At 39.4% G+C, this 24,803-nt stretch overlaps 1 protein-coding gene across 3 annotated transcripts; it reads left to right on the top strand.

Moving 5' to 3' along the window:
- The first annotated feature begins 11,474 nt into the window (after positions 1-11,474).
- RSPH4A (radial spoke head component 4A) lies at positions 11,475-24,803 on the top strand. Of its 3 annotated transcripts, XR_009738438.1 has the most exons (7): positions 11,477-12,297; positions 16,187-16,421; positions 18,295-19,035; positions 20,300-20,450; positions 22,417-22,534; positions 23,017-23,308; positions 24,434-24,520. XR_009738438.1 is itself a non-coding variant. In XM_061427486.1 (6 exons), the coding sequence occupies exons 1-6, from the start codon at positions 11,612-11,614 to the stop codon at positions 24,669-24,671; spliced, it is 2,169 nt and encodes a 722-aa protein (XP_061283470.1). In that variant the 5' UTR covers positions 11,479-11,611; the 3' UTR covers positions 24,672-24,803. The 3 variants fall into 3 exon arrangements, 2 of the variants coding, with proteins under 2 accessions (XP_061283471.1, XP_061283470.1); XM_061427486.1 differs by lacking the exon at positions 23,017-23,308 and having other exon boundaries at positions 11,479-12,297; positions 24,434-24,803; XM_061427487.1 differs by lacking the exons at positions 20,300-20,450; positions 23,017-23,308 and having other exon boundaries at positions 11,475-12,297; positions 24,434-24,456.

The following is a 24,803-nucleotide window of genomic DNA, read 5'->3' as shown; positions in this document are numbered from 1 at the left end:
TTTTCTAGTGATTATTGATATATACACTGCTGCTGCTGCTGCTACGTCGCTTCAGTCGTGTCCAACTCTGTGCAACCCCATAGACGGCAGCCTACCAGGCTCCTCCATCCCTGGGATTCTCCAGGCAAGAACACTGGAGTGGGTTGCCATTTCCTTCTCCAATGCATGAAAGTGAAAAGTGAAAGTGAAGTCGCTCAGTCGTGTCTGACTGTTCGAGACCCCGTGGACTGCAGCTCACCAGGCACCTCCGTCCCTGGGATTTTCCAGGCAAGAGTACTGGAGTGGGTTCCCATTGCCTTCTCCCGATATATACACTAAAATGTTTTTAAAATAAAAATAATTATATGACTTACTATATTTCAGATAAGAATCAGTAAAGATAAATGGTGTGGATTTCAAAGTCTTCCAGCACATTTAGAAAATTTGGGTTCAAAAGTGAGCATGAAAAGCTAGAGCTTTGAAAGTCTACCACTGATTATCAACTGCCTTTGTTTTGATCTGCCATTGTTCAGTGAAATGCTACTAAAGCAGAGTAGCAGTTTAGAAAAAGTGAGCTTAATTTCTTTACTATTCACTGTGTAACTGGGCACTACATGGGGAATAAAAACAAGACAGTCTGGACTCTTGGCACTACTACCAGCCAATAAGGTGCTTTAAAGCCCGATATTCTTACACAGATACATTTAGCTTCTCATTTTAAATGGTTCGTTAGATGTTTAAGTGCATTACCTGAGTGCTAAGTTATAAAGAGTATATCACATAGCATGTACATAAGTACAAACTTGTTTTGAATAGCCAAAATACTAGATCATGGTATTTATTTGTATTTGCATCACATTTTCTGTGATGTATCAATGTAATTGATATATTGACATTTTAAGATGGTTGTATTGCTGCTTCTCCATATAAAAATTTAACTGGAAAATGAAGCATTTATAAATACAATTTAATAGAAAATTCTTTATACAGAATCAGAATATTTCAGGTAACATATTATTTAACCAACTGACTTGTTTAGTTACTCAGTTGTATCTGACTCTTTGTGACCTCATGGACTGTGGCACCAGGCTTCCCTGTCCTTCACTATCTCCCGGAGCTTGCCTTATTGAGGTTAATTTATAAATATGAGCACAAGCCATTCATATCTACACAACTCAAATAATTTGTCAATTAATATATTGCCCCAGATTTTTCAGACATCTTAAAAATGTAACAATTATAGTAGATTATCAATCTTTGTTCTTGTTATTTAGTCACTAAGTCATGTCTGACTCTTTTGAGACTCCATGGACTGTAGCCCTTCAGGCTGCTCTGTCCATGGGATTTCTCAGGACAGAATACTGGAGTGGGTTGCCATTTTCTTCTCCAGGGGATCTTCCAAACCCAGGGATTGAAACCTTGTCTTCTGCATCGGCAGGCAGATTCATCAGGAAAGTCATTATGAATCTTGTTAGCTATCATTTGACAATGTAAATAAAAATTTTAAATGTACATAACTTCTGATCCAGAAATTTCACATTTAGAATTTATCACATATATATAAATACATATACACACTTATAATATATACTTTATGATCTGAACAAACATAATTGTGGTAAGATGTTTAGTGTTAAACTGTTTCAAATATTAAAATCAAATATTAAAATCAAACAACTAAGTCTCCATCAATAGCCATTAGGGTTAAATAAATTATAGAACATATTTAATATCAAATATGTTATACAAACATATATGTACAAATTTTAGAATGTGTTGAATAATTATTGAATGTAATAAACATTTCTAGAATAGTGCCTAGCATTATCCCATTTGTTTCCTTACAAAGTAAATTCACAAATACATATATTCCCTCCCAGTTTAACAAAAAAGATAAACTAAACAGTGGGAAAATATTTTTTCTAAGTTCATTCATTTTTATCAATTGGCTTAGAAATGTATACTATTACAACATTCATATTTGATTAATGGATTCAAAATTGTATGTGCATAAACTTTCTTACATTATACTAATACTTTTTAAATGTTTATTATGAGCACATATTATTTCTGTGTTTGAGAACTACTTTTAAGTACCCTGAATAATGAAATTTTATCCTATCAAAAATAAACTACGTGTCAAATCCTGGAAGATGATGCAGTGAAAGTGCTTCACTCAATATGCCAGCAAATTTGGAAAACTCAGCAGTGGCCACAGGACTGGAAAAGGTAGTTTTCATTCCAATCCCAAAGAAAGGCGATGCCAAAGAATGCTCAAACTACCGCACAATTACACACATCTCACATGCTAGTAAAGTAATGCTCAAAATTCTCCAAGCCAGGCTTCAGCAATACGTGAACCATGAACTTCCAGATGTTCAAGCTGGTTTTAGAAAAGGCAGAGGAACCAGAGATCAAATTGCCAACATCCTCTGGATCGTCGAAAAAGCAAGAGAGTTCCAGAAAAACATTTATTTCTGCTTTATTGACTATGCCAAAGCCTTTGACTGTGTGGATCACAATAAACTGTGGAAAAGTCTGAAAGAGATGGGAATACCAGACCACCTGACCTGCCTCTTGAGAAACCTATATGCATTTCAGGAAGCAACAGTTAGAACTGAACATGGAACAACAGACTGGTTCCAAATAGAAACAGGAGTACGTCAAGGTTGTATATTGTCACCCTGCTTATCTAACTTATATGCAGAGTACATCATGAGAAACACTGGGCTGGAAGAAGCACAAGCTGGAATCAAGATTGCCGGGAGAAATATCAATAACTTCAGGTATGCAGATGACACCACCCTTATGGCAGAAAGTGAAGAGGAACTAAAAAGCCTCTTGATGAAAGTGAAAGAGGAGAGTGAAAAAGTTGGCTTAAAGCTCAATATTCAGAAAACGAAGATCATGGCATCTGGTCCCATCACTTCATGGGAAATAGATGGGGAAACAGTGGAAACAGTGTCAGACTTTATTTTTGGGGGGCTCCAAAATCACTGCAGATGGTGATCGCAGCCATGAAATTAAAAGATGCTTACTCCTTGGAAGGAAAGGTATGACCAACCTAGATAGCATATTGAAAAGCAGAGACATTACTTTGCCAACAAAGGTCCAGCTAGTCAAGGCTATGGTTTTTCCAGTAGTCGTGTACGGATGTGAGAGTTGGACTGTGAAGAAGGCTGAGTGCAGAAGAATGATGCTTTTGAACTGTGGTGTTGGAGAAAGAAGACTCTTGAGAGTCCCTTGGACTGCAAGGAGATGCAACCAGTCCGTCCTAAAGGAGATCAGTCCTGGGTGTTCTTTGGAAGGAATGATGCTAAAGCTGAAACTCCAGTACTTTGGCCACCTCATGCGAAGAGTTGACTCATTGGAAAAGACTCTGATGCTGGGAGGGATTGGGGGCAGGAGGAGAAGGGGACGACAGAGGATGAGATGGCTGGATGGCATCACTGACTCGATGGATGTGAGTTTGACTGAACTCTGGGAGTTGGTGATGGACAGGGAGGCCTGGAGTGCTGCCATTCATGGGGTCACAAAGAGTCGAACACGACTGAGCAACTGAACTGAATTGAACTGAACTAGATCTATAACGATGTGAGAATGCTGAAATAATAGTAGTTTATGTCATTAAAGCAATCAGGTGAAAGTACTTTAGAGAATGTCTCCAAATACTAAACTCAATATAAGATTAATATCTAACTGCATTAAAAATAATGTTAATCATAATACCACTATTTGACCACACGTCCTAAAATTCTTACCACAACCCTTTATAGATATTAGTCCAACATTTTTATGGATAAAATCTGAGGCAAGAAGTCTTCAAAAAACTTACCTATGTTTAGCACGTAACTAGTAAGTAGAGAGCCAGGACTGGAATTCACAATTCTATGTGTTTAAGTCCTGGCAAAAAGAAAAAAAGGAATACCAAAGATGGCAGTGGAATCACAACCAAAATCACCAGGTCTGTGCCAGAAAATTAAACAGAAAACTGGACAGCTTTCTAAGTTTAGAGGGCTAACAACATTTTTCAGGTAATAGATTCAATTCATCCTGTTTTTACATAAATACCCGATAGATTTTTATCTTGTGAACAAACCCAAATGTCTCTGCCACACTTCATCTTGAGAATTGCTAGCATTGTCTAAAATGATAGTAATGACATGGTAGAGAAGGACAGTGGGCAGAATGAAAAAGCATATCTTTAAAATGGAAATAGTTTGTGACTATATTGTATAAACTATATCCCACATTAGCAAGAGCTATTTCAGGGAGTTATTAATTGTAAAAGTGTAAAGTGGCTCTCAATAAAAAGTTTGAGAGCCAGGAACCTATTTCTATAAGAAGTTCCCCAAAATAACCTGGTATCAAGTTGTATATTCATTGCAAAGGTGTTTCTTTCAGAGTAATTTGAGAATTACAAAAGAATTAGAAGCCTCCCTTCAAGAGTTAAACAGTAATCTGGCCCTAATTTGAGAGTCTGTAACTCACGAGAATTTCTCATAGAAAGACATATCACTATCAGGGAGCAATTGGTTTGTTTCTAAAGTCTGAGATAACAGTGAAGTCTGAGTGAGCTAATGTGATAGACTATTATATATGTCAGAGGTTATTGAGATGCTATATTAGTTCTTTTTGTCTTTTTTGCATTCTTCCAGTATTTTTTATTCTGCAATGAAATTGGTCTACTAAATTGGCAGTTAGTGGAAACAGGAAAGCAAGAGGATAATGATATGTCCATTTTTTGTCTACTTGATACTCATACTCCATACCATGGACAAAGAATAATGATGCCGAACTAAGCTCAAGTAGTTATGGTGTTAGCTTCCTGTACATACCAAAGGTTTTGTTTGTACACTGGACATGTCAGTTCAATTATAAAAGATTTAACAAAGTCAATTATATCTTATCTACAAGAAACCCACTTTAAATATAAAGACGTATCAGTCAGTTCAATCGCTCAGTCATGTCTGACTCTTTGCAACCATGTGGACTGCAACACGCCAGGCTTCCTGTCCATCACCAACTCCCAGAGCTTACTCAAACTTGTGTCCATTGAATCCGTGATGCCATCCAAGCGTCTCATCCTGTCGTCTCCTTCTCCCACCTTCAATCTTTTCAGCATCAGATTTCCCAGTCTATTCCAATGAGTCATCTCTTCACATCAGATGGCCAAAGTGTTGGAGTTTCAGCTTCAGCATCAGTCTTTCCAATGAATATTCAGGACTGATTTCCTTTAGGATGGACTGGTTGGATCTCCTTGCAGTCCAAGAGACTCTCAAGAGTCTTCTACAATACCACAGTTCAAAAGCATCAATTCTTTGGTGCTTAGCTTTCTTTATAGTCCAACTCTCACATCCATACCTGACTACTGGAAAAACCGTAGCTTTGAGTAGATGGACCTTTGTTGGCAAAGTAATATCTCTGCTTTTTAATATGTTGTCTAAGTAGGTCATAGCTTTTCTTCCAAGGAGCAAGAATCTTTTAATTTGATGGCTGCAGTCACCATCCACAGTGATTTTGGAGCCCAAGACAGCAACATCTCTCACTATTTCCATTGTTTCCCCATAAATTTGCAATGAAGTGATGACCCTGGATGCCATGATTTTAGTTTTTTGAATGTTGAGTTTTAAGCCAACTTTTTCCCTCTCCTCTTTCACTTTCATCAAGAGCCTTTTGAGTTCCTCTTCACTTTCTGCCATAAGGGTGGTGTCATCTGCATTCTGAGGTTATTGATATTTCTCCCAGCAATCTTGGTTACTTCTTGTGCATCATCCAGCCCGGCTTTTCACGTGAGGTATTCTGCATATAAGTTAAATAAGCTGGGTGACAATATACAGCCTTGATGTACTCCTTTCCCAATTTGGAACCAGTCTTTTGTTCCATGTACAGTTCTAACTGTTGCTTCTCGACCTACATACAGATTTCTCAGGAGACAGGTAGGTGGTCTAGTATTCCCATCTCTTAAAGAATTTTCCACAGTTTGTTGTAATCCACACAGTCAAAGGCTTTGGCGTAAGTCAGTGAAGCAGAAGTAGATGTTTTTCCAGAACTCTCTTGCTTCTTTGATGATCCAACAGATGTTGGCAATTTGATATCTGGTTCCTCTGCCTTTTCAAAATCCAGCTTGAACATCTGGAAGTTCACAGTTCATGTACTGTTGAAGCCTATCTTGGAGTATTTTGTGCATTACTTTGTCAGTGTGTGAAATGAGTGCAATTGTGCGGTAGTGTGAACATTCTTTGGCATTGCCTTTCTTTGGGATTAGAATGAAAACTGACCTTTTCCAGTCCTGTGGTCACTACTGAGTTTTCCAAAATTGCTGGCATATTGAGTGGAGCACTTTCACAGCATCATTTTTCAGGATTTGAAATAGCTCAACTGGAATTTCATCACCTGCACTAGCTTTGTTTGTAGTGATGCTTCCTAAGGCCCACTTGACTTCACATTCCAGGATGTCTGGCTCTAGGTGAGTGATCACACCATCATAGTTATCTGGGTCATGAAGACCTTTTTTGTTTAGTTCTCCTGTGTATTCTTGCCACCTCTTCTTAATATCTTCTGCTTCTGTTAGGTCCATACCATTTCTGTCCTTTACTGTGCCCATCTTTGCATGAAATGTTCCCTTGGTATCTCCAATTTTCTTGAAAAGATCTCTAGTCTTTCCCATTCTTTTGCTTTACTCTATATCTTTGCACTGATCACTGAGGAAGGCTTTCTTATCTCTCCTTGCTGTTCTTCGGAACTCTGTATTCAGATGGGTAAATCTTTCATTTTCTCCTTTACCTTTAGCTTCTCTTCTTTTCTCAGCTATTTGTAAGCCCTCTTCAGACAACCGTTTTGCCTTTTTGCATTTCTTCTTGGGGATGGTCTTGATCACTGCCTCTTGTACAATGCCGTGAACCTCTGTCCGTAGTTCTTTGTGCACTCTGTCTATCATATCTAATGCCTTAAGTCCATTTGTTCCTTCCACTGGATAATCATAAGGGATTTGATTTAGGTCATACCTGAATGGTTTAGTGGTTTTCCCTACTTTCTTCAATTTAAGTCTGAATTTGGCAATAAAGGGTTCATGATCTGGGCCACAGTCAGCTCTCGGTCTTTTTCTTTTCTTTTCTTTTCTTTTTTTTTTGCTGACTGTATAGAGCTTCTCCATCTTTGGCTGCAAAGAATATAATCAATCTGATTTCAGTACTGACCATCTGGTGCTGTCCATGTGTAGAGTCTTCTCTTGTGTTGTTGGAAGAGGGAGTTTGGTATAAACAATGTGTTCTCTTGACATAACTCTGTTAGCCTTTGTCCTGCTTCATTTTGTACTCCAAGGCCAAGTTTCCCTGTTACTCCAGTTATATCTTGACTTCCTACCTTTGCATTCTAGTCCCCTATAGTGAAAAGGATATTTTTTAGGGGTAATAGTTCTAGGAGGTCTTATAGGTCTTCATAGAACTGTTCAGCTTCTTCAGCATTACTGTCTGGGGCATAGACTTGGATTACTGTGATATTGAATGGTTTGCCTTGGAAACAAACAGAGGTCATTCTGTCATTTTTGAGATTGCATCCAAGTACTGCATTTCAGACTGTTTTGTTTACTATGATAGCTACTCCATTTCTTCTAAGGGATTCTTTCCCACAATAGTAGATATAATGGTCATCTGAGTTAAATTCGCCCATTCCAGTCCATTTTAGTTCACTGATTCCTAAAATGTTGATGTTCACTCTTGCCATCTCCTGTTTGACCACTTGCAATTTGCCTTGATTCATGGACCTAACATTCCAGGTTCCTATGCAATATTGCTCTTTACAGCATCGGACTTCACTTCCATCACCAGTCACATCCACAGCTAGGTGTTCTTTTTGCTCTGGCTCCATCTCTTCATTCTTTCTGGAGTTATTTCTCAACTGATCTCCCGTAGCGTATTGCACACCTACTCACCTGGGGAATTCATCTTTCAGTGTCCTATCTTTTTGCCTTTTCATGCTGTTCATGGGGTTCTCAAGGCATGAATACTGAACTGATTTGCCATTCCCTTCCAGTGGACCATGTTTTGTCAGAACTCTCCACAATGACCGGTCCATCTTGGAGAAACCTATAGGGCATGGCACATAGTTTCATTGAGTTAGACAAGGCTGTGGTCTTTGAGATCAGTTTGGTTAGTTTTCTGTGATTGTGGTTTTCATTTTGTCTGCCCTCAAATGGTTATGGATAAGAGGCTTATGGAAGCTTCCTGATGGGAGAGACTGACTGAGGGTGAAACTGGATCTTTTTCTGATGGGTGGGGCCATGCTCAGTAAATCATTAATCCAATTTTCTGTAGATGGGCAGGGCTGTGTTCCTCCCTGTTTTTTGACCTGAGACCAAACTATGATGGAGGTAAGGAAGATAATGGCGACCTCCTTCAAAAGGTTCCATGCACGCACTGTCACACTCAGTGCCCCTGACCCTGAAGCATCCCACTGTGGACACACACATCTGTCAGAGACTCCTGGACACTCACGGGCAAATCTGGGTCAGTCTGTTGTTGGGTCACTGCTCCTTTCTTCTGGGTCCTGGTGCACACAAAGTTCTGTTTGTGCCCTCTGAGAGTCTGTTTCCTCAATCCTGTGTAAGTTCTGGTGGGTCTATGGTGGGATTAATGGTGACCTCCTCCAAGAGGGCTTTTGCCATACCCAGATCTACTGCACCCAGAGCCCCTGCCCCTGCGGCAGGCCATTGCTGACCCGTACGTTTGCAGGAGACACTCAAACACGGTCCTGGCTCAGTCTCTGTGGAGTCTCTGGGTCCTGGTGGGCACAAGGTTTGTTTGAGTCATCTGAGCGTCTCTGGCCAGTAAGGGGTTTGAAATTTCTAAACACAATTTCACCCCCGTACCATCTTGCTAGGGCTTCTCATTTTCCCTTGGACATTGCATATCTTTTTTGTGTGTGGGGGATCCAACATTTTCAAGTCAATGGTTGTTCAGCAGCGAACTGTAGTTTTGGAGTTCTCGCAGGAGAAGATGAGTGCACGTCCTTCTACTCCGCAATCTTATGCCACAAACATCGTCAAAGACACACACAGGATAAAGTAAACGGATGAGCAAGAATGCCATGCTAACACTCAAACTCAGAGCAGCTATATTAATTTCAGACAAAGCTAACTTCAAAGCAAGGAAAATTATCAGAGACAAAGAGGGGTATCACATAATAAGGGATCAGTCGTCCAAGAAGACATGTGCTCAGTTGCTCAGTCATATCCAACCCATGGACGATAGCCCACCAGACTCCTCTTGTCCATGGAATTTTCCAGGCAAGAATACTGGAGTGGGTTGCCATTTCCTTCTCCAGGGGATCTTCCTGACCCAGGGATCAAACCTGCATCTCTTGTATATCCTGCATTGCAGGCAGGTTCTTTACCACTGAGCCACCTAGAAAGCCCCCAAGAAGACATCAGTTCAGTTTGGTTCAGTCACTCAGTTGTGTCTGACTCTTTGCGACGCCATGGACTGCAGCACGCCAGGCAAGAAAACATAACAATCATTAGTGGCTTCACACCTATAAGCAAAAAGTCAAAATACATGAGGCAAATACTGATAGAACTACAGGGATAAATAAGTGAATCCACTATTGGAGTTGTAGACTTCAACACTTTTCTATCAGAATAGACAGATACAGTAAGGAGAAAATCAATAGGCACATAGTTGAAGTCAACAATACCATTAATCAACAGACTGTAATTGACAACTATAGGCCACTTCATACAACAATAGCAGAACAGGCATTCTGCTTAGACCCAGCGGAGAAGGCAATGGCACCCCACTCCAGTACTCTTGCCTGGAAAATCCCATGGACGGAGGAGCCTGGAAGGCTGCAGTCCATGGGGTCTCTGAGGGTTGGACATGACTGAGAGACTTCCCTTTCACTTTTCACTTTCATGCATTGGAGAAGGAAATGGCAACCCACTCCAGTGTTCTTGCCTGGAGAATCCCAGGGACAGGGGAGCCTGGTGGGCTGCCGTCTATGGGGTCGCACAGAGTCAGACACGACTGAAGTGACTTAACAGCAGCAGCAGCAGCTTAGGCCCAGATGGAATATTCGTCAAGGTAGACCACATTCTAGGCCATAAAAGCATTTTAACAAATTTAAAGGATATAAGAAAATAAATATTAAAATCATATAGACCAGAATGGAATTAAACTATAAATCAATAACAGAAAAATAGGTGGAAATCTCAAAATATTTTGAAATAAATGAAAATATAACATCAAAATTTGGGGAATGCAGCAAAATTAGTATTTAGAGGAAAATTCATAGAAGTGAACACATATATCAGAAAAGAAGAAAGATGTAAGTCATCTAAGCTTCAATCATCTAAACTTCCACCTTAGGTAACTAGAAAAAAGGAGCAAATTAAATCCAAAGTAAGCAAAAGAAGAGAAACAATATAAATATAAATTAGAGCAGAAATTAATGAAATTGAAAACAGAAAATTAACAAGACCAAAAACTATTTCTATGAAAGAGTCAATCAATTAATAAGCCTCTAGCAAGGTTAAGTAAAAGAAAAAAAGGAGAGAAGTTGCAATTACTAATTCAAAAATTAAAGATATAATACTAAATGGCACCCCACTCCAGTACTCTTGCCTGGAAAATCCCATGAATGGAGGAGCCTGGTAGGCTGTAGTCCATGGGGTCGCTAAGAGTCGGACACGACTGAGCGACTTCCCTTTCACTTTTCACTTTCATGCATTGGAGAAGGAAATGGCAACCCACTCCAGTGTTCTTTCCTGGAGAATCCCAGGGATGGGGGAGCGTGGTGGGCTGCCGTCTATGGGGTCGTACAGAGTCGGACACGACTGAAGCAACTTAGCAGTTATTAGAAAACAGGTAACCCATGAATTATCTATTTACATAGGGTAACCTTCTCATTGCCTTCCCTTGAAGGTAGTTTTTTGCCTACTTATCTGGCAGATTCCACAGGAGGGAGAACAGGAAAATCAGGACTCCTTTGTTTACTGTCCAGAAGTTGCCAGTTTGGTTGGCACAAACGAGACACCTTTGATTTCTGAGTTTTGGACTCTGATGTTCTGCACACTGTAGTCTCCTTGTCACCTGAACCTCCAGATTTCCAAGGTCTTCACCTCGCCCTGACCCCTGTCAGTCTCTTCTCCGTTACACACACAGACTCTCTCTCTCTCAAACACACACAAGCTCTGTAAATGCATTCTCCCCCGCCCCCATTAATGTAAGACTCCCTCCTCAACGCTCAACTTGAATAAAAATACTAGTATCAGACCCTGAAAATTCTCCCGGGCTCCTCCTCTGCGTCGGCCCAGTTCTCAGGTTTCCAGGCGGGCCTGATGGACGGCAGATTAGATTGGCTGAGCTACTGGAGAAGCAGAGGCTCCACCAAATCACAAACCCAGGATTTTCATCCTTCTCGGCCTCCTCCCTAGACTCCTGGCAACAGGCGTGCGTCGTTTCTCTTAGGGGAACCCAGCCTGGGGTTGCTATGGAGACATGACGCTGCGACTTGCAGAACAACTAGGACCCAGATATCGCCTAGCAAACCTAAGCAAAGCCAGTGCCCTGCGTTGCTGCCTTCCATATCTGCACGCCCTCTTCATCCAAAACTTTTTTTTCTCTTAACTCCTTCCATGGAAGATTCCATCCCCGTCAACCAAAAAATAGAACACCAAGAACTTGGGGAAACAGGGCGGCCGTGGGAAGAAACGGTAACTACTTCCCAAGCTCCTGAGCTTGGATTATCCGAGGCCCTAGAGTTGGAGCAGGGGCCAGAAACTGGACTCCAGCCCAGGAGCAGCCCTCCTACGATGCCCCTCTCTGGAGCCAGAACGCCGGATCGACCTGTGGATGACCTCGTAGGACTACGCGCATCATTTCCATCTTCCGCATTTCAGGAGCTCCCTTCCACTCTTTCTCCCCTGGCTCTGGCCAGGCAGGACTTTATGGCACCATGGCAGTCAGACAAGACCACTAGTGTTATTTCTGAGGCTGAGACACCTCATTTTGGCCATTTGGAACAATTATCTGATAAAGGTGGATCAACTCTTCATCAAACATGTCAATCAAAGGGAAACACCTTTCATCAATCTCAGCAAACTAAATATCCCCTGTATGAACTGAGGGATGTGAGCGACCACACCTCTAAACAGAAAGAGCTGAGATTTGACATTTTTCAAGAAGACGACTCAGACAGTAACTGTCATCTAGATCAGCCTGAGTCTGGGGCTTCTCAAGTGGCCCCCAGCATGCTTGAGATTGCCATTCAGAATACTAAGGCTTACCTACTGAAGACCAGTAGCAAGTCGGGCTTAAATCTGTAAGTCTTGGAGGAAAAGAGAGAGGAAAATTTGGCAAAGGGAGGGGCTATGATTATCTTTGTGTGAGGATGTGCTTCTGTGGGTGAATGAAAATATATCTGAAAAGTCTGAATTAGTGAGAGAGTAACTTCATAACTCTTTGTATTGTAGGACTCAAGACAGGTCACTGGTGGAGTTTCTTTTAGCTTCTTTAAAGGTCCTAGATACACAGAAATAAAATCTAGGAATTATGGAATCTGGGGTTTGAAAGAAACCATTAAGTATCTCTCCAGGATGCTTATTTAAAAGGACTGTCTACCAAAATCTAAGCATTTTCAGTGCTTGTATGATGTGGTTTCAAGTCCCTACCCAGGCCAGTGCTGGAGGGATAAATTACCTGCTTCACCTGGGACTGTCCCAACTAAGCATGGCATCCTGAGAAACTTCTCAGTCCGAGGCAAATCAGGAGAATTCCTTGCTATACAGGCCACCCAAGTACATGCCATTTTATCCAGATCTCTTTTAAAATAACCAATGACCCAGGAATATTCTGACCATCCTATTATAGCTAAGATTCAGATCTCATCATTGAGTCCAGATTTCTAGAGGTTCTTGCTTCCAGGATTACATAATCATAGGGTCAACAAAATTACAGGGCTAGAAGGGACTTGAGAAAACATCTAATATAATCCGCTTGCTTTTTAAATGAGGGGACTAAGTCATGGAAAAATTAATTTGCTCAACATTTCTCTGGCTACAACACTCTCTGACTCTTACCTTTCCGCCATCACTCTGCTTCAGCCACATGGCCTTGTCAGTTCCAGTGTTGCTACCTTGGCCCAGATGGCTTCTTCCCTAAGTCCTCCTTAGTTTTTGCTGGCTGTCTTCACATCTTAGGAATCAGCTTCCATAGAACTGTATTATAACTGCCTGCTCTTTGCTTCATAGTACTTAAGGTCATTTATAATTGTATAGAGACTTACAGACTTATATTTAATGTTTGACTCTCCCACTAAAGTGCAGGTCCCCAGAGTACAGGGACCATTTGATTTTTGAACGCCACTATATATTTATATATATATATAGTGCCTCAGAGAAGGCAATGGCACCCCACTCCAGTACTCTTGCCTGGAAAATCCCATGGACGGAGGAGCCTGGAAGGCTGCAGTCCATGGGGTCTCTGAGGGTTGGACATGACTGAGAGACTTCCCTTTCACTTTTCACTTTCATGCATTGGAGAAGGAAATGGCAACCCACTCCAGTGTTCTTGCCTGGAGAATCCCAGGAATGGGGGAGCCTGGTGGGCTGCCATCTATGGGGTCACACAGAATCAGACACGACTGAAGCGACTTAGCAGCAGCAGCAGCATATATTTAATGCCTAGCACAGTGTTATCAGCTATTTACTGACTAAAGAATTAATTAATTAATTAATTAATGACAGTACAGGAGACACAGTTTAGACCTTTTGAATATAGTTAATCCTCAAATGGGGGCTTCCTTGGTGATTCAGCGGTAAACAACACGTCTCGCAATGCAGGAGATGCAGGTTCAATTCCTGGGTTGGGATCTCCTGGAGATCCCCTGGAGAAGGAAATGGCAACCCACTCCAGTATTCTTGTCTGGTAAATCCCATGGACAGAAGGAGCCTATCGGGCTACAGACCATGGGGTCACAACAGAGTTGAACACAACTTAGTGACTAAACAATGACAACAATCCTCAAAATAATTTGCTGAGATCCCTACTGATTACTCAGCAAACATTAATACCATTCAATATACGTATGTGGCAAAAGCTTGTAACTATTACTTGGCTTTTAAAAATGTGAAGTATAATCTTATAGTCTGAAGAATAAGATATCAGTTAATATATAATGTGAGGAGTCTTCACAAAACCCAAATTAAAATATTATTTATAAATTACTGTCTTTAATTACAATTTACTTAAACTTCAGGTATGTAATTTGCTGGATTCTACTTGAATTGCTGATATAAACTTCTTGTCACAATTCCCTGGGTTAAATAACAAGCAAGAATTTACAAACTTTGATAAAATGTCAAAAAAGTTCATTATAAATACTTGAAAGTTCACAATTTAAAACTGAATACAAAACATAAAATGGGAAATTTTCTTTTACTGAATTATTTTATAGCTGACATTGCTTAAATAGCTAAATTTAATTTAGTGTCCAAATGCTAAGTCTCTGAGGTGGTAAATGAATTCCGTCCATAATATTCACTATTACTTTCTAAGGGCTTTATAGCCTGTAGTTAAAAATGGCTCATTAAAGATGAACTAAACTCCATATCTTATACACAGCTATTATTTAACAACCATGAAAGCTATTTTTTATTGAAGTTAAAACAATTTTGACTAAAATACAAAATTGGTTTTCATTTTGTGGAATAAAAAGCCTGCAAAAAAGACTGCTTCTTTCTTTTCTGCCAGTCATAACATTTCTGTTCATTTATAAAAATAGCAATTTTTGGAGAAAGAAGGAGATATTCTTCATATATAATATTTGCAAACTGTCCTTCACATCTGTCGTGCATATAATTTACCTATTTTCCTTTGACATTCTTAAGATCCATTAGACAAATACAGATATTAAAGAAAGAATTAAATAACTAGGGCAGGGTAAAGATAGTAGGAATTTATTGAACATCCATTTTGTTTCACTATGATAAGGAAGGAGATGTATTAAAACACCAAACAAAAACCTAATTTCAGCCCTGGAAGAACCTACTGCAGTTGCTGAATGAGAAATACATAATGTACACAATCACACCACAGTGTATCAGTGGTCTTAGAAAGGCCCAGTCCACACTGAGGAAGAACAGTTTCAGGAATAACCTGAGTGGTAAGGCTTTGAAGATTAAGTGTATAGTAAATCATTTCTTGAGAAAAATATATATAGGACACCACAAGCAAAGGCTCTCAAGTCAGACAGCAACAAGATGCTGGACAGACATTTACCTTGCTGGGCAGACATTCTAACTGAACTAATTGTTAGAAATGAAAATGGAGAGATATAGTGCTTATCCACCAGAGAGGTAATTTATGCAAGTCCTCACACTGGACAGAGGAATTTCTATCTCTCCTGAGAGCAGTTTGACAGGCATTTTGGGTTCTTCAGTAGTAAATTTCACGTTGAAAAACTGGTATCTTAAAAAGCACCTCCTAGCAGTTATGTGTAAAATGTAATGAATTAATGAGAGCTTAAAGATTAATTAATGAATCAATAGAGAGGTTAGAGGCAGCTTCACTAACTCAGTTATGAAATAAAAAGCTACAGCAGTGGTTTTAACAGAAAAGGACAAAAAATATTAGAGTGCATCACATTTTAATAAACGTGAGAACATCAGATGACATTTTTCTCTCCATTTGTGTGTGTGGGGTGGGTTGGGGTTGCAATATGAAATGTATTTCTTGTAGGTCTAAAAACACTGAAGTATATAACTGGCTTAGGAAATGTGAAAAGAGAATTGATCTTAAAAGAGTCAGCTGGATTTAAAAATCAAGTTGGATTTGATGAGGGGTAGGAAAGGGGGATGGAAAAGAAGTTATGTTAAAAGAATGAAAAATAAGCTTAGTCACTTTTAAATATATAACTGAGAGATTTTGATCTGAAATAAAAAGTAAAAATTGTAGCTGATGTAGAACATGTATCTTGCTGTAACGTGTTTTTCTTTATTAAGTTAAATATTCATATCATATTGAAGGAATTTCTTAAAAAGTTCTAGGATAAGTTATTCTTGACAATGGTAAAAGTTACTGAGTTTTTCCACTAAAAATCTCTCAAGTCTTTAGGTTGTTGAAGTTTCCTAAAAACTCACTGAATATGTATGAAATATTTCTTCAAATGCTTTAGACAGGGATATTATCTGGACTTTTCTCTTTTCGGGTAGATATGATCATCTTTCTGAAATGCTGACCAAGGTTTTAGATAAGCGTCCTGAAAATGCTGTGGACATCATTGAAAATATTAGCCAAGATGTCAAGATGGAACATTTTAGTAAAAAATTAGATACACTCCAAAATGAGAATGAGATGCTTCCAACCTATGAAATGGCAGAGAAGCAGAAAACTCTTTTTCTTCAGGGAAATGTAGAAGGAGCTGACCAAGAACTGGAAGATGAAATAGTAAGTCACTCTGTAAATTTGAATAGGTCAATCTTAATGGTTTTTTTGAGGTGAATGGGGTGTGGCTTTAAATTCATACCCACTGCCTTTTTATAGCTTACTAAATAGTATTTGCAACCTCATTTCACACCACTCATTTCCTTGGTTAGAGTTTCTTATGTTTTCACATTGTGTTTTAGTATTTCACAGATTTAGCTATTTTATGTTTGTGGGGCTAAATTCCTTGGTATCAGTGAAAATGGTTTCTTCATCTTTTATATTTTCCAAAGTGCCTGGGACAGCCTGAGTGCATAGCTATTTCTTATTGAGTATTGTTGAATGAATGAATAAATGGCACATAATTTAAAATTTGGCTTTAAATCAAGATGCATATTTTTCCCTTTAATTTACTGGAAAAATTAAAATAGCTTCTAATGTCATTTGCATTTTCTTCCAAGGCTACTTCTTCATATTGTAACTTGACAGTATGTATATCAATGAGACATAATAGGAGAGAAATAAAAGATTTCTTTTAATCCCCAAAGATAAATTGTTGAGAATATTTACCGAGAAAGTTGGTGACAGAGATTAAAAGCTATCATTCAAGAATGAAATCAGCTGTATTACAGAAATTTTACTTTCAAATATTTCAAATCAGTATCTGCTTTGTTTCCTAATGCCTGCATTTTTGCAATTTATTCTACTGAGTAATTTATACTGTACATCTACTGAGCTTCTATGTTCCATTACTCTTAGGCTATTTAAAACTGTCTACATACTTACAAATTTGATGTTTGGAGTAAGACACGTTCAAAAAAGGACACAGAGTTCAGTCAAGCAAAGATAGGAGGGGTAGGGATATACCACATGGAACTAATGGTAAAGAACCTGCCTGCCAGTGAGTTAGAGACGCGAGTTAGATATCTAGGTCGGGAAGATCCCTTAGAGGAGGGCATGGCAACCCACTCCAATATTCTTGCCTGGAGAATCCCATGGTAAGAGGAGCCTGGAGGGCTACAGTCCACAGGGTCACAAAGAGTTGGACATGACTGAAGCAACTTAGTAAACACACACGCAAACCCTCTAGAGCTCTGTAGCCTTCATAAGGAGACACAAATGACACAGTGAGATATAGAAGAGTCAGAAGGGACAAGTGATAGGTGTCAAGGACTTGACATTAGCTGATCTTTTCTAAAAATATCTTACTCAAAACACTTGGTTATGGAGCTGTATATAGCATTGACAAGTCTGGGGACAAACAGCATGTGGGGATCAAATATTTGTTATTTTTGCTTTTATTTCTTTTGCATTGGGAGACTGATCTAAGAAAATGTTGCTATGATTTATGTCCAAGAATGTTTTGCCTATGATCTGTTCTAGGAGTTTTATGGTGTCATGACTCATAATTAGGTTGTTAAGCCATTTTGAGTTTATTTTTGTAGATGGTGTGAGGGAATGTTCTAATTTCACTTATTTGTATGTAGCTGTCCAGCTTTCCCAAAACCACTTGTGGAAGAGATTGTCCTTTCTCCACTGTACACTGTTCTTGCCTCCCCTGTTGTAGATTAATTGACCACAGGTACACAGGTTTATTTCTAGGCACTCTATTCTGTTTCATTGATCTATATGTCTATTTTTGTGCCGGTACCATGCTGTTTTGATTATAGTAGCATTTGTAGTATTGTCTGAAGTCTGGGAGGGTTACACCTCCAACTTTTTTTTTCCCTCAGGATTACTTTGTCTATTCTGGGTCTTTTGTAGCTCCAAGTAAATTTTAGTATTAATTGTTCTAGTTCTATGAAAAAGGTCATTTTTATAAGGATTGCATTAAGTCTTTGGGTTGAAAGCAGTTCTCTTATGGATAAAATATTAATCACAGTGCTTGTATTCCCAGGCAGAACACGCTCTTCCAAACATAATGGAATCAGCTTTTTATTTTGAACAAGCTGGAGTTGGTTTGGGCACAGATGAGACTTACCGCATATTTCTTGCCCTCAAGCAGCTTACTGACACCCACCCAATCCAAAAATGTCGTTTCTGGGGCAAGATCTTAGGTCTGGAAATGAATTATATTGTAGCTGAAGTGGAATTCCGTGAGGGAGAAGATGAAGAGGAGGTGGAAGAGGAAGATGTACCTGAAGAGAGGGACAACGGAGATGGTGAAGCTGATGAAGACGATGAAGATGAATTACCAAGGCCCTTTTACAAGGCCCCACAGGCTATTCCAAAAGAAGAAAGCAGAACAGGTGCCAACAAATATGTCTATTTTGTTTGCAATGAACCAGGAAGACCATGGGTGAAGTTACCAGCAGTGACACCTGCACAAATCGTTATTGCAAGGAAAATCAAAAAGTTTTTCACTGGGCGATTGGATACCCCCATTATAAGCTACCCACCCTTCCCAGGAAATGAGAGTAATTACTTACGAGCACAAATTGCCAGAATTTCAGCAGGGACCCATGTCAGCCCACTAGGATTCTATCATTTTGGTGAAGAAGAAGGAGAAGAGGAAGAAGAAATAGAAAGTGGGCGAGATAGCTTTGAAGAAAACCCTGATTTTGAAGGCATCCAAGTGATCGATCTAGTGGAATCCCTATCCAATTGGGTTCATCATGTACAGCATATCCTCCCTCAGGTAGGGGTTTTGCAATTCTCAGCCTATCAGCTAGTCAGTAAATATGTATTAAATTCTGTCTATAATGCACACAGTATATTCAAGACAAAGGCCTTCAGACTGTAGACAAAGACAGAGACAATTAAAAAATCTAAACACAAAGTAGTATATAATTGCCAAGTCATTTAGACCCAGGATCTTCAAACAGATTTTATTTCCAAATGAAAGTAAAATGGGCTTTATTTTATTTGGGCTTCCCTTGTGGCTTAGATGGTAAAGAATCTGCCTGTAATGCAGGAGACCTGGATTTGATCCCTGAGTTGGGAAGATGCCCTGGAGGAGGGCATGGCAACCCACTCCAATATTCTTGCCTGGAGAATCCCCATGGACAGAGGAGCCTCGTGGGCTACAGACCATGGGGTCGCTAAAAGTCGGACACAACTGAGTGACTAAACACACATGGAGTATTTGGCAAGTTATGGAAGAATTTAGGTTTAGGTGTGTTGTGAAATTATTTTTATATGTTAAATATAAATGGGTACATTAATTTTGGGAAGAGTTCTTTTATTCCATTCTTATTAGCCAAGGAAATTTTTTTGCATGAACAATAAAAGATTTTAACAAAAGCAAGTAAAGTGCCATATAGTAGTTACATAGAACCTTTTCTGCCTGTTTTTAATAGCACTTTATATATAGTAGCTCATTTAAGACTCACACTTGTATAAAAGACTAATTTCTTTATTGTACAGGTGAGGAAACTAAGGCAGAAAGCTTAGGAAATGTCACAAGGGAAACAGATCTAATAAGTTTCAGATGTGAATGAGCAGAATGGATCCAGAGTCCACACTCAAAAAATCCGGTAAACGGTCTCATTGGCAGGTAGAATATCTTCACTATACTTTGATATAGATAAGAGATAGTCTTAAATATTTCTAGATGAGTTAATTAAATGAGAAATTATAACCTCAAAACTCCATACCTAATCTTATTATCACATTGTTTCTATTAATAATAATAGTACCTTACCATCATATAAATGAGTAAAAGGCATTATTACCTTTTTCACTAAGGTTTGAATAATTTTAATATATAAATACCCTGTAACAATATTTTGCTTGAAATAACATAGATCAAAATAGCATTTGGTAAATATACATCAAATGAATGAATGGTCAATATGCCACACAGTGGAACACCATGCAGATTAATCATTTCAATCCAAAGGAATATTCTGGCATTTTAAGGTCCTCATTAGACCTCTAGATCTTGCAGTATTTTTGCCTAGGGTCGCTGTAATTGGTTCAACCCCATACAAAAAAGTGAGGAGGAAGAGGAAGAAGAAGATGAAGAAAAAGACGAAGAAAAAGGAGAAGAGCCTGACGACACAGAACAGGAAGTGGGGCCTCCACTCTTGACACCAATCTCTGAAGATTTAGGTAATTTTACATATCCTACATATATATGTGTGTCCATAGATGTGTGTGTATATATATATATATACACGTGTATATATATATGTACACATGTATATATATATGTGTGTGTGTGTATGTGTGTGTGTGTGTGTGTTTTGTGTGTGTGTGTATACAGGAATACATAAATATGTACATGTGTATATACGAGCATGAAAGTGAAAGTGAAGTCGCTCAGTCATGTCCGACTCTTTGCAACCCCATGGACTGTAGCCCACCAGGCTCCTCTGTCCATGAGATTTTCCAGGCAAGAGTACTTGAGTGGGTTGCCATTTCCTTCTCCGGGGGACCTTCCTGACCCAAGAATCAAACCCCGGTCTCCCTCATTGCAGGCAGATGCTTTACCCTCTGAGCCACCAGGGAAGCCCATTTACGAGCATACCTTAGAGACATTGTAAGACAGATTCCAGACCACTGCAGAAAATGTGAATATTATAGTAAAATGAGTCAACTTTTTGGTTTCCCAGTGCACATAAAAATTATGTTTACACTTTACTACAGTCTATTAAATGTACAATAATATAATATCTAAAAAATGTACATGCCTTAATTAGAAAATACTATATTGTTGGGGGATGAGAGAATTAGGTGAGGGAGATTAGGAGAGACAGATTTCTAGTTACAAGATAAATCACTTATGGCTATGAAATATAGAGTGTGGGGAATATAGTCCAAATAACATAAGATCTTGGCATGGTGACATGCTGCATGCTAAGTTGCTCAGTCGTGTCCGACTCTTTGTGCCCCCTTGGACTGCTGCCCACCAGGCTCCTCTGACCATGAGGATTCTCCAGGCAAGAATACTGGAGTGGGTAGCCATGCCTTCCTCCAGGGGATCTTCCTGACCCAGGCATCAAACCGGGGTCTCCTACATTGCAGGCTGATTCTTTACTAACTGAGCTATGAGGGAAACCCATATATGAATATATACACAGGTATTTCTGGCTTTTCAAAAAATCAATTTACAGCACTTTGCTTTTATGAGAGAAGTACATTAGTACAAATTTTCACTGATAGAAATTAAAAAAATAAAAAGGCAAAACAAAAGTAATGTTCAGCATTTTTTGCAGTGAGCAGTTATAGGGCAGCACACACTTCAGGCTGTCAGAGCGGCACCTCCAAGCTCCTTCCCCAGGAACTACACTCAGCATCAAGTTGTCATAGCTTTGCATTGTGTTTGGAGCTTCCGTGCTTTATCTCAGTTTATCTTGGCAATCTATTAGCAAGGTGTGTCCTAAGGTAATTGCTTCTTTGCTCTATGTCATTTCGGCTTACAAAATGTTTCATAGGAGCGCCCTACTTTTGGATAGTGGGGGAAACCTTTACACACACATACACACACACACTGTAGTTAATGGTGGGAGTAAAGACAGAGGTTGCAGGAGTGTATTGCAGAGGGGAAACATAAGTTGGCTCTCTTACTAGAAATGCTGACAGTTATCTTTTTTTTTTCATACTTGTTTTGCATTCTACAGATCATAAACACATGACATAGAGTAAAATATCATGAAGTACTATTTTTTTCCAGTATACTCTTGTTCTCATATTCTTCTTTTCTTCCTGTTCAGTTTTGGAGTGTTCATGCTCCAAACCGTAGCTCTCTTTCATAATACTGAATTGGTCATCACATATTTTTCCCTCTACCACACAGGCCTCCTCTCCCTTGGTAAAACTTATTTTCTCTGTTGTTCAAATGTACACACATAAATAAACACAAGACAAATATATATAAACACACATTTTTTTCAAATTTCATTGTTCCACAATGTTCAAATGATATCCTCCTGATTCTATGTTAAACAGATGTTTTAACCTTTCTATGTCAAGTGTGTGTATGTTTTAAGGTTTATAAATATAGCTTTTCAGTTACACAGTATATGCTTGTCTATTTAGGAGTTAAATCTATTTTGAATTTCTCTTTGGTTTACAGAGATTCAGAATATATCGCCTTGGACAACACGGTTATCCTCAAATCTCATTCCTCAATATGCGATTGCAGTCCTTAGATCCAACCTTTGGCCTGGAGCATATGCCTTTTCCAATGGCAAGTAAGTATGTGCCCACTTGTAAGGCTGTTATTTTGATGATTTAACTTCTAGAAAGTATAAGTTATCACTGGAATGTGAAGTTACTACTGTTTTCACTCTTCTTTGGCATGTCAAGTCTGTAATGGCATAAGATGAATTCAAACAACATCCATCTTATGCAACAAAGCATCAAATTCAGAACATTAGAATAATTCAGACTTCTGTGTTTTCATCTGAATTATCCAATTAACGGAGCTAAAATGTTTTTTATTCTATGGTTATTTGAGTAATTGATAATCATTTCATGGAGGTAATTCTAAGCAGTGTCAAATTGAGTCTTATCATTTTTGTTAGATATCTTGAGAAAAGATAATTTAAAATATGTATGATTTAGGCTATCACTTTCAAGAGAATTAGGATAAGAGGATAGTCAATGTCCATCTGTCACCCAGAGCATATACTTCCATTTGTCTTATGCTTCCATTCCTTACTTAATAACCTAGGGTCAGGAGCTTGGCTGAGCTGGAGAACTGAGTGGTCAAATGTCAGAGTAGCTATGAGATCAACAAGCCAAAAATGAAAGTGTTTTCAAGCAGTTAATCACTTGCTGTGATGGCATAAGCAAGTTGAAGCACTGATTCTACTCGCTGTCCGCCGCCTCATTCCATTTGCCTGCGTGGAACAGCACACTGGTGGAAGGCGAGATGGGTCAGCACAGATGTGAGGGCATCCCACTGACAAGGAAGTCCTCAACATAAGGCTTTTGCAGTTTTATGGACCTGCTACCAGAGGAAGGTAGGGAGGACTAGGAAAAAGTACTGGGTACTGGGACTTGCCTGGTGGTTCAGTGGTTAAGACTCTGACTGCCACTCCAGAGGATGCAGATTCGATTCCTGGTCGAGGAACTAAGATCCCACGTGCCATAATGCCAAAAATCAAAAACAAAACAAAAAAACTACTGGGTACTGAGTCAGAGTAAGGGAAAGCATCTATAAGATCTCCTCTTCTCTTACTCAACCCCCATTAGGAAGCCTTGGCAGAGGGGCCTGAAGACTTCTGCTGAAGGCGCGAGATGAAGAGGCTTGGGAATAAAAGGCACCTGGGCCAAAAATACAATTCTATCAAGAGCATGTCAGGCCAGAGGGGCCAGAGTCCTTGCCCACAACTCCTCTGAGACTGCAGTGCACTGGCTCTGCACCAAGTCTGTTGCGGAGAGAGCACTTTTCTCCATGAGGTCTACCAGGGAAAGCTTTTGTGAATGCCCAAGGTTGGACCTGAAAAATCATGCATAGGTTTCTAACCACAAGCCCAAATCCTCATGCAGCCAAGTTTGCTAGATTGGCAACTTCTTAATTCTTCCTAACACTAAGGAATGTATGCAACCTTTAACTTAGTTGTTTTGTTTTTCTGAAAATAATTAAAAGATCAAAGGCTGTGGTCCAGTCCAGGTGTAGGGTTCATTTTGAGAGTCTGGCCCTATGTTTTCTTAACCAGGTTGAGCAGTTTGGGTCATAGTAACCCGCTGTGGGCTTCCCAGGCTGTGTGTGGTAAAGGATCCACCTGCCAATGCAGGAGACGTGAGAGATGTAGGTTCAATCCCTGGGTCAGGAAGATCCCCTGGAAGAGGTAATGGCAACCAGCTCCAGTATTCTTGCCTGGGAAATCCCATGGACAGAAAGGAACCTGGCGGGCTACGGTACACGGGGTCGCAAAGAGTCGGACACAACGGAGCACACACACACACCTCCCTGTGGTAGAAGAATCATTTAGAGATAGTTCATCTCTAATGCATTTTAAATATACTGTACTGTTTTAACATTATGGGGCTATGATACTCTTAAGTACTTTATTCTTCAGAAAAGGGTAAGTTTTTCTTACTGAAAACTTATATATGATCTACATTTTATTTTTAACTTACAGAAAGTTTGAAAATTTCTACATAGGCTGGGGTCATAAATATAGTCCAGACAGCTATACACCTCCAGTTCCACCACCTGTTTATCAAGAGTACCCCAGTGGACCAGAAATTACGGAAATGGATGATCCTACTGTGGAAGAGGAGCAGGCTTTCAGGGCTGCACAAGAAGCAGCAGCAAATTCAACGGAGGAGAATGAAGAAACTGAGGAAGAGGAAGATGAGGAAGATGATTATGACTGATACAAGTAGAATTAGCCCAGTCTCATGAGACTGATACACACATACTCCTTATTTGGGACTGATTTATATATATAAATTACAACTATTCATGTGTAGAATATCATTCCCTGAAAATAAAAATTTGGAATTTCA

This window comes from Bos javanicus, chromosome 9 (assembly GCF_032452875.1).
Source record: "Bos javanicus breed banteng chromosome 9, ARS-OSU_banteng_1.0, whole genome shotgun sequence".
Classification (NCBI taxonomy): Eukaryota; Metazoa; Chordata; class Mammalia; order Artiodactyla; family Bovidae; genus Bos; species Bos javanicus.
The sequence above is the reverse complement of the archived record's forward strand: the minus strand, read 5'-3'. Positions and strand labels throughout refer to the sequence as shown.

Coding starts and splice junctions, on each gene's coding strand:
- RSPH4A (XM_061427486.1), top strand. CDS start 11,612: ATGGAAGATTCCATCCCCGTCAACCAAAAAATAGAACACCAAGAACTT. Junction 12,298..16,186: donor AGCAAGTCGGGCTTAAATCT/GTAAGTCTTGGA, acceptor CTTTTCGGGTAG/ATATGATCATCTTTCTGAAA. Junction 16,422..18,294: donor AAGAACTGGAAGATGAAATA/GTAAGTCACTCT, acceptor TTGTATTCCCAG/GCAGAACACGCTCTTCCAAA.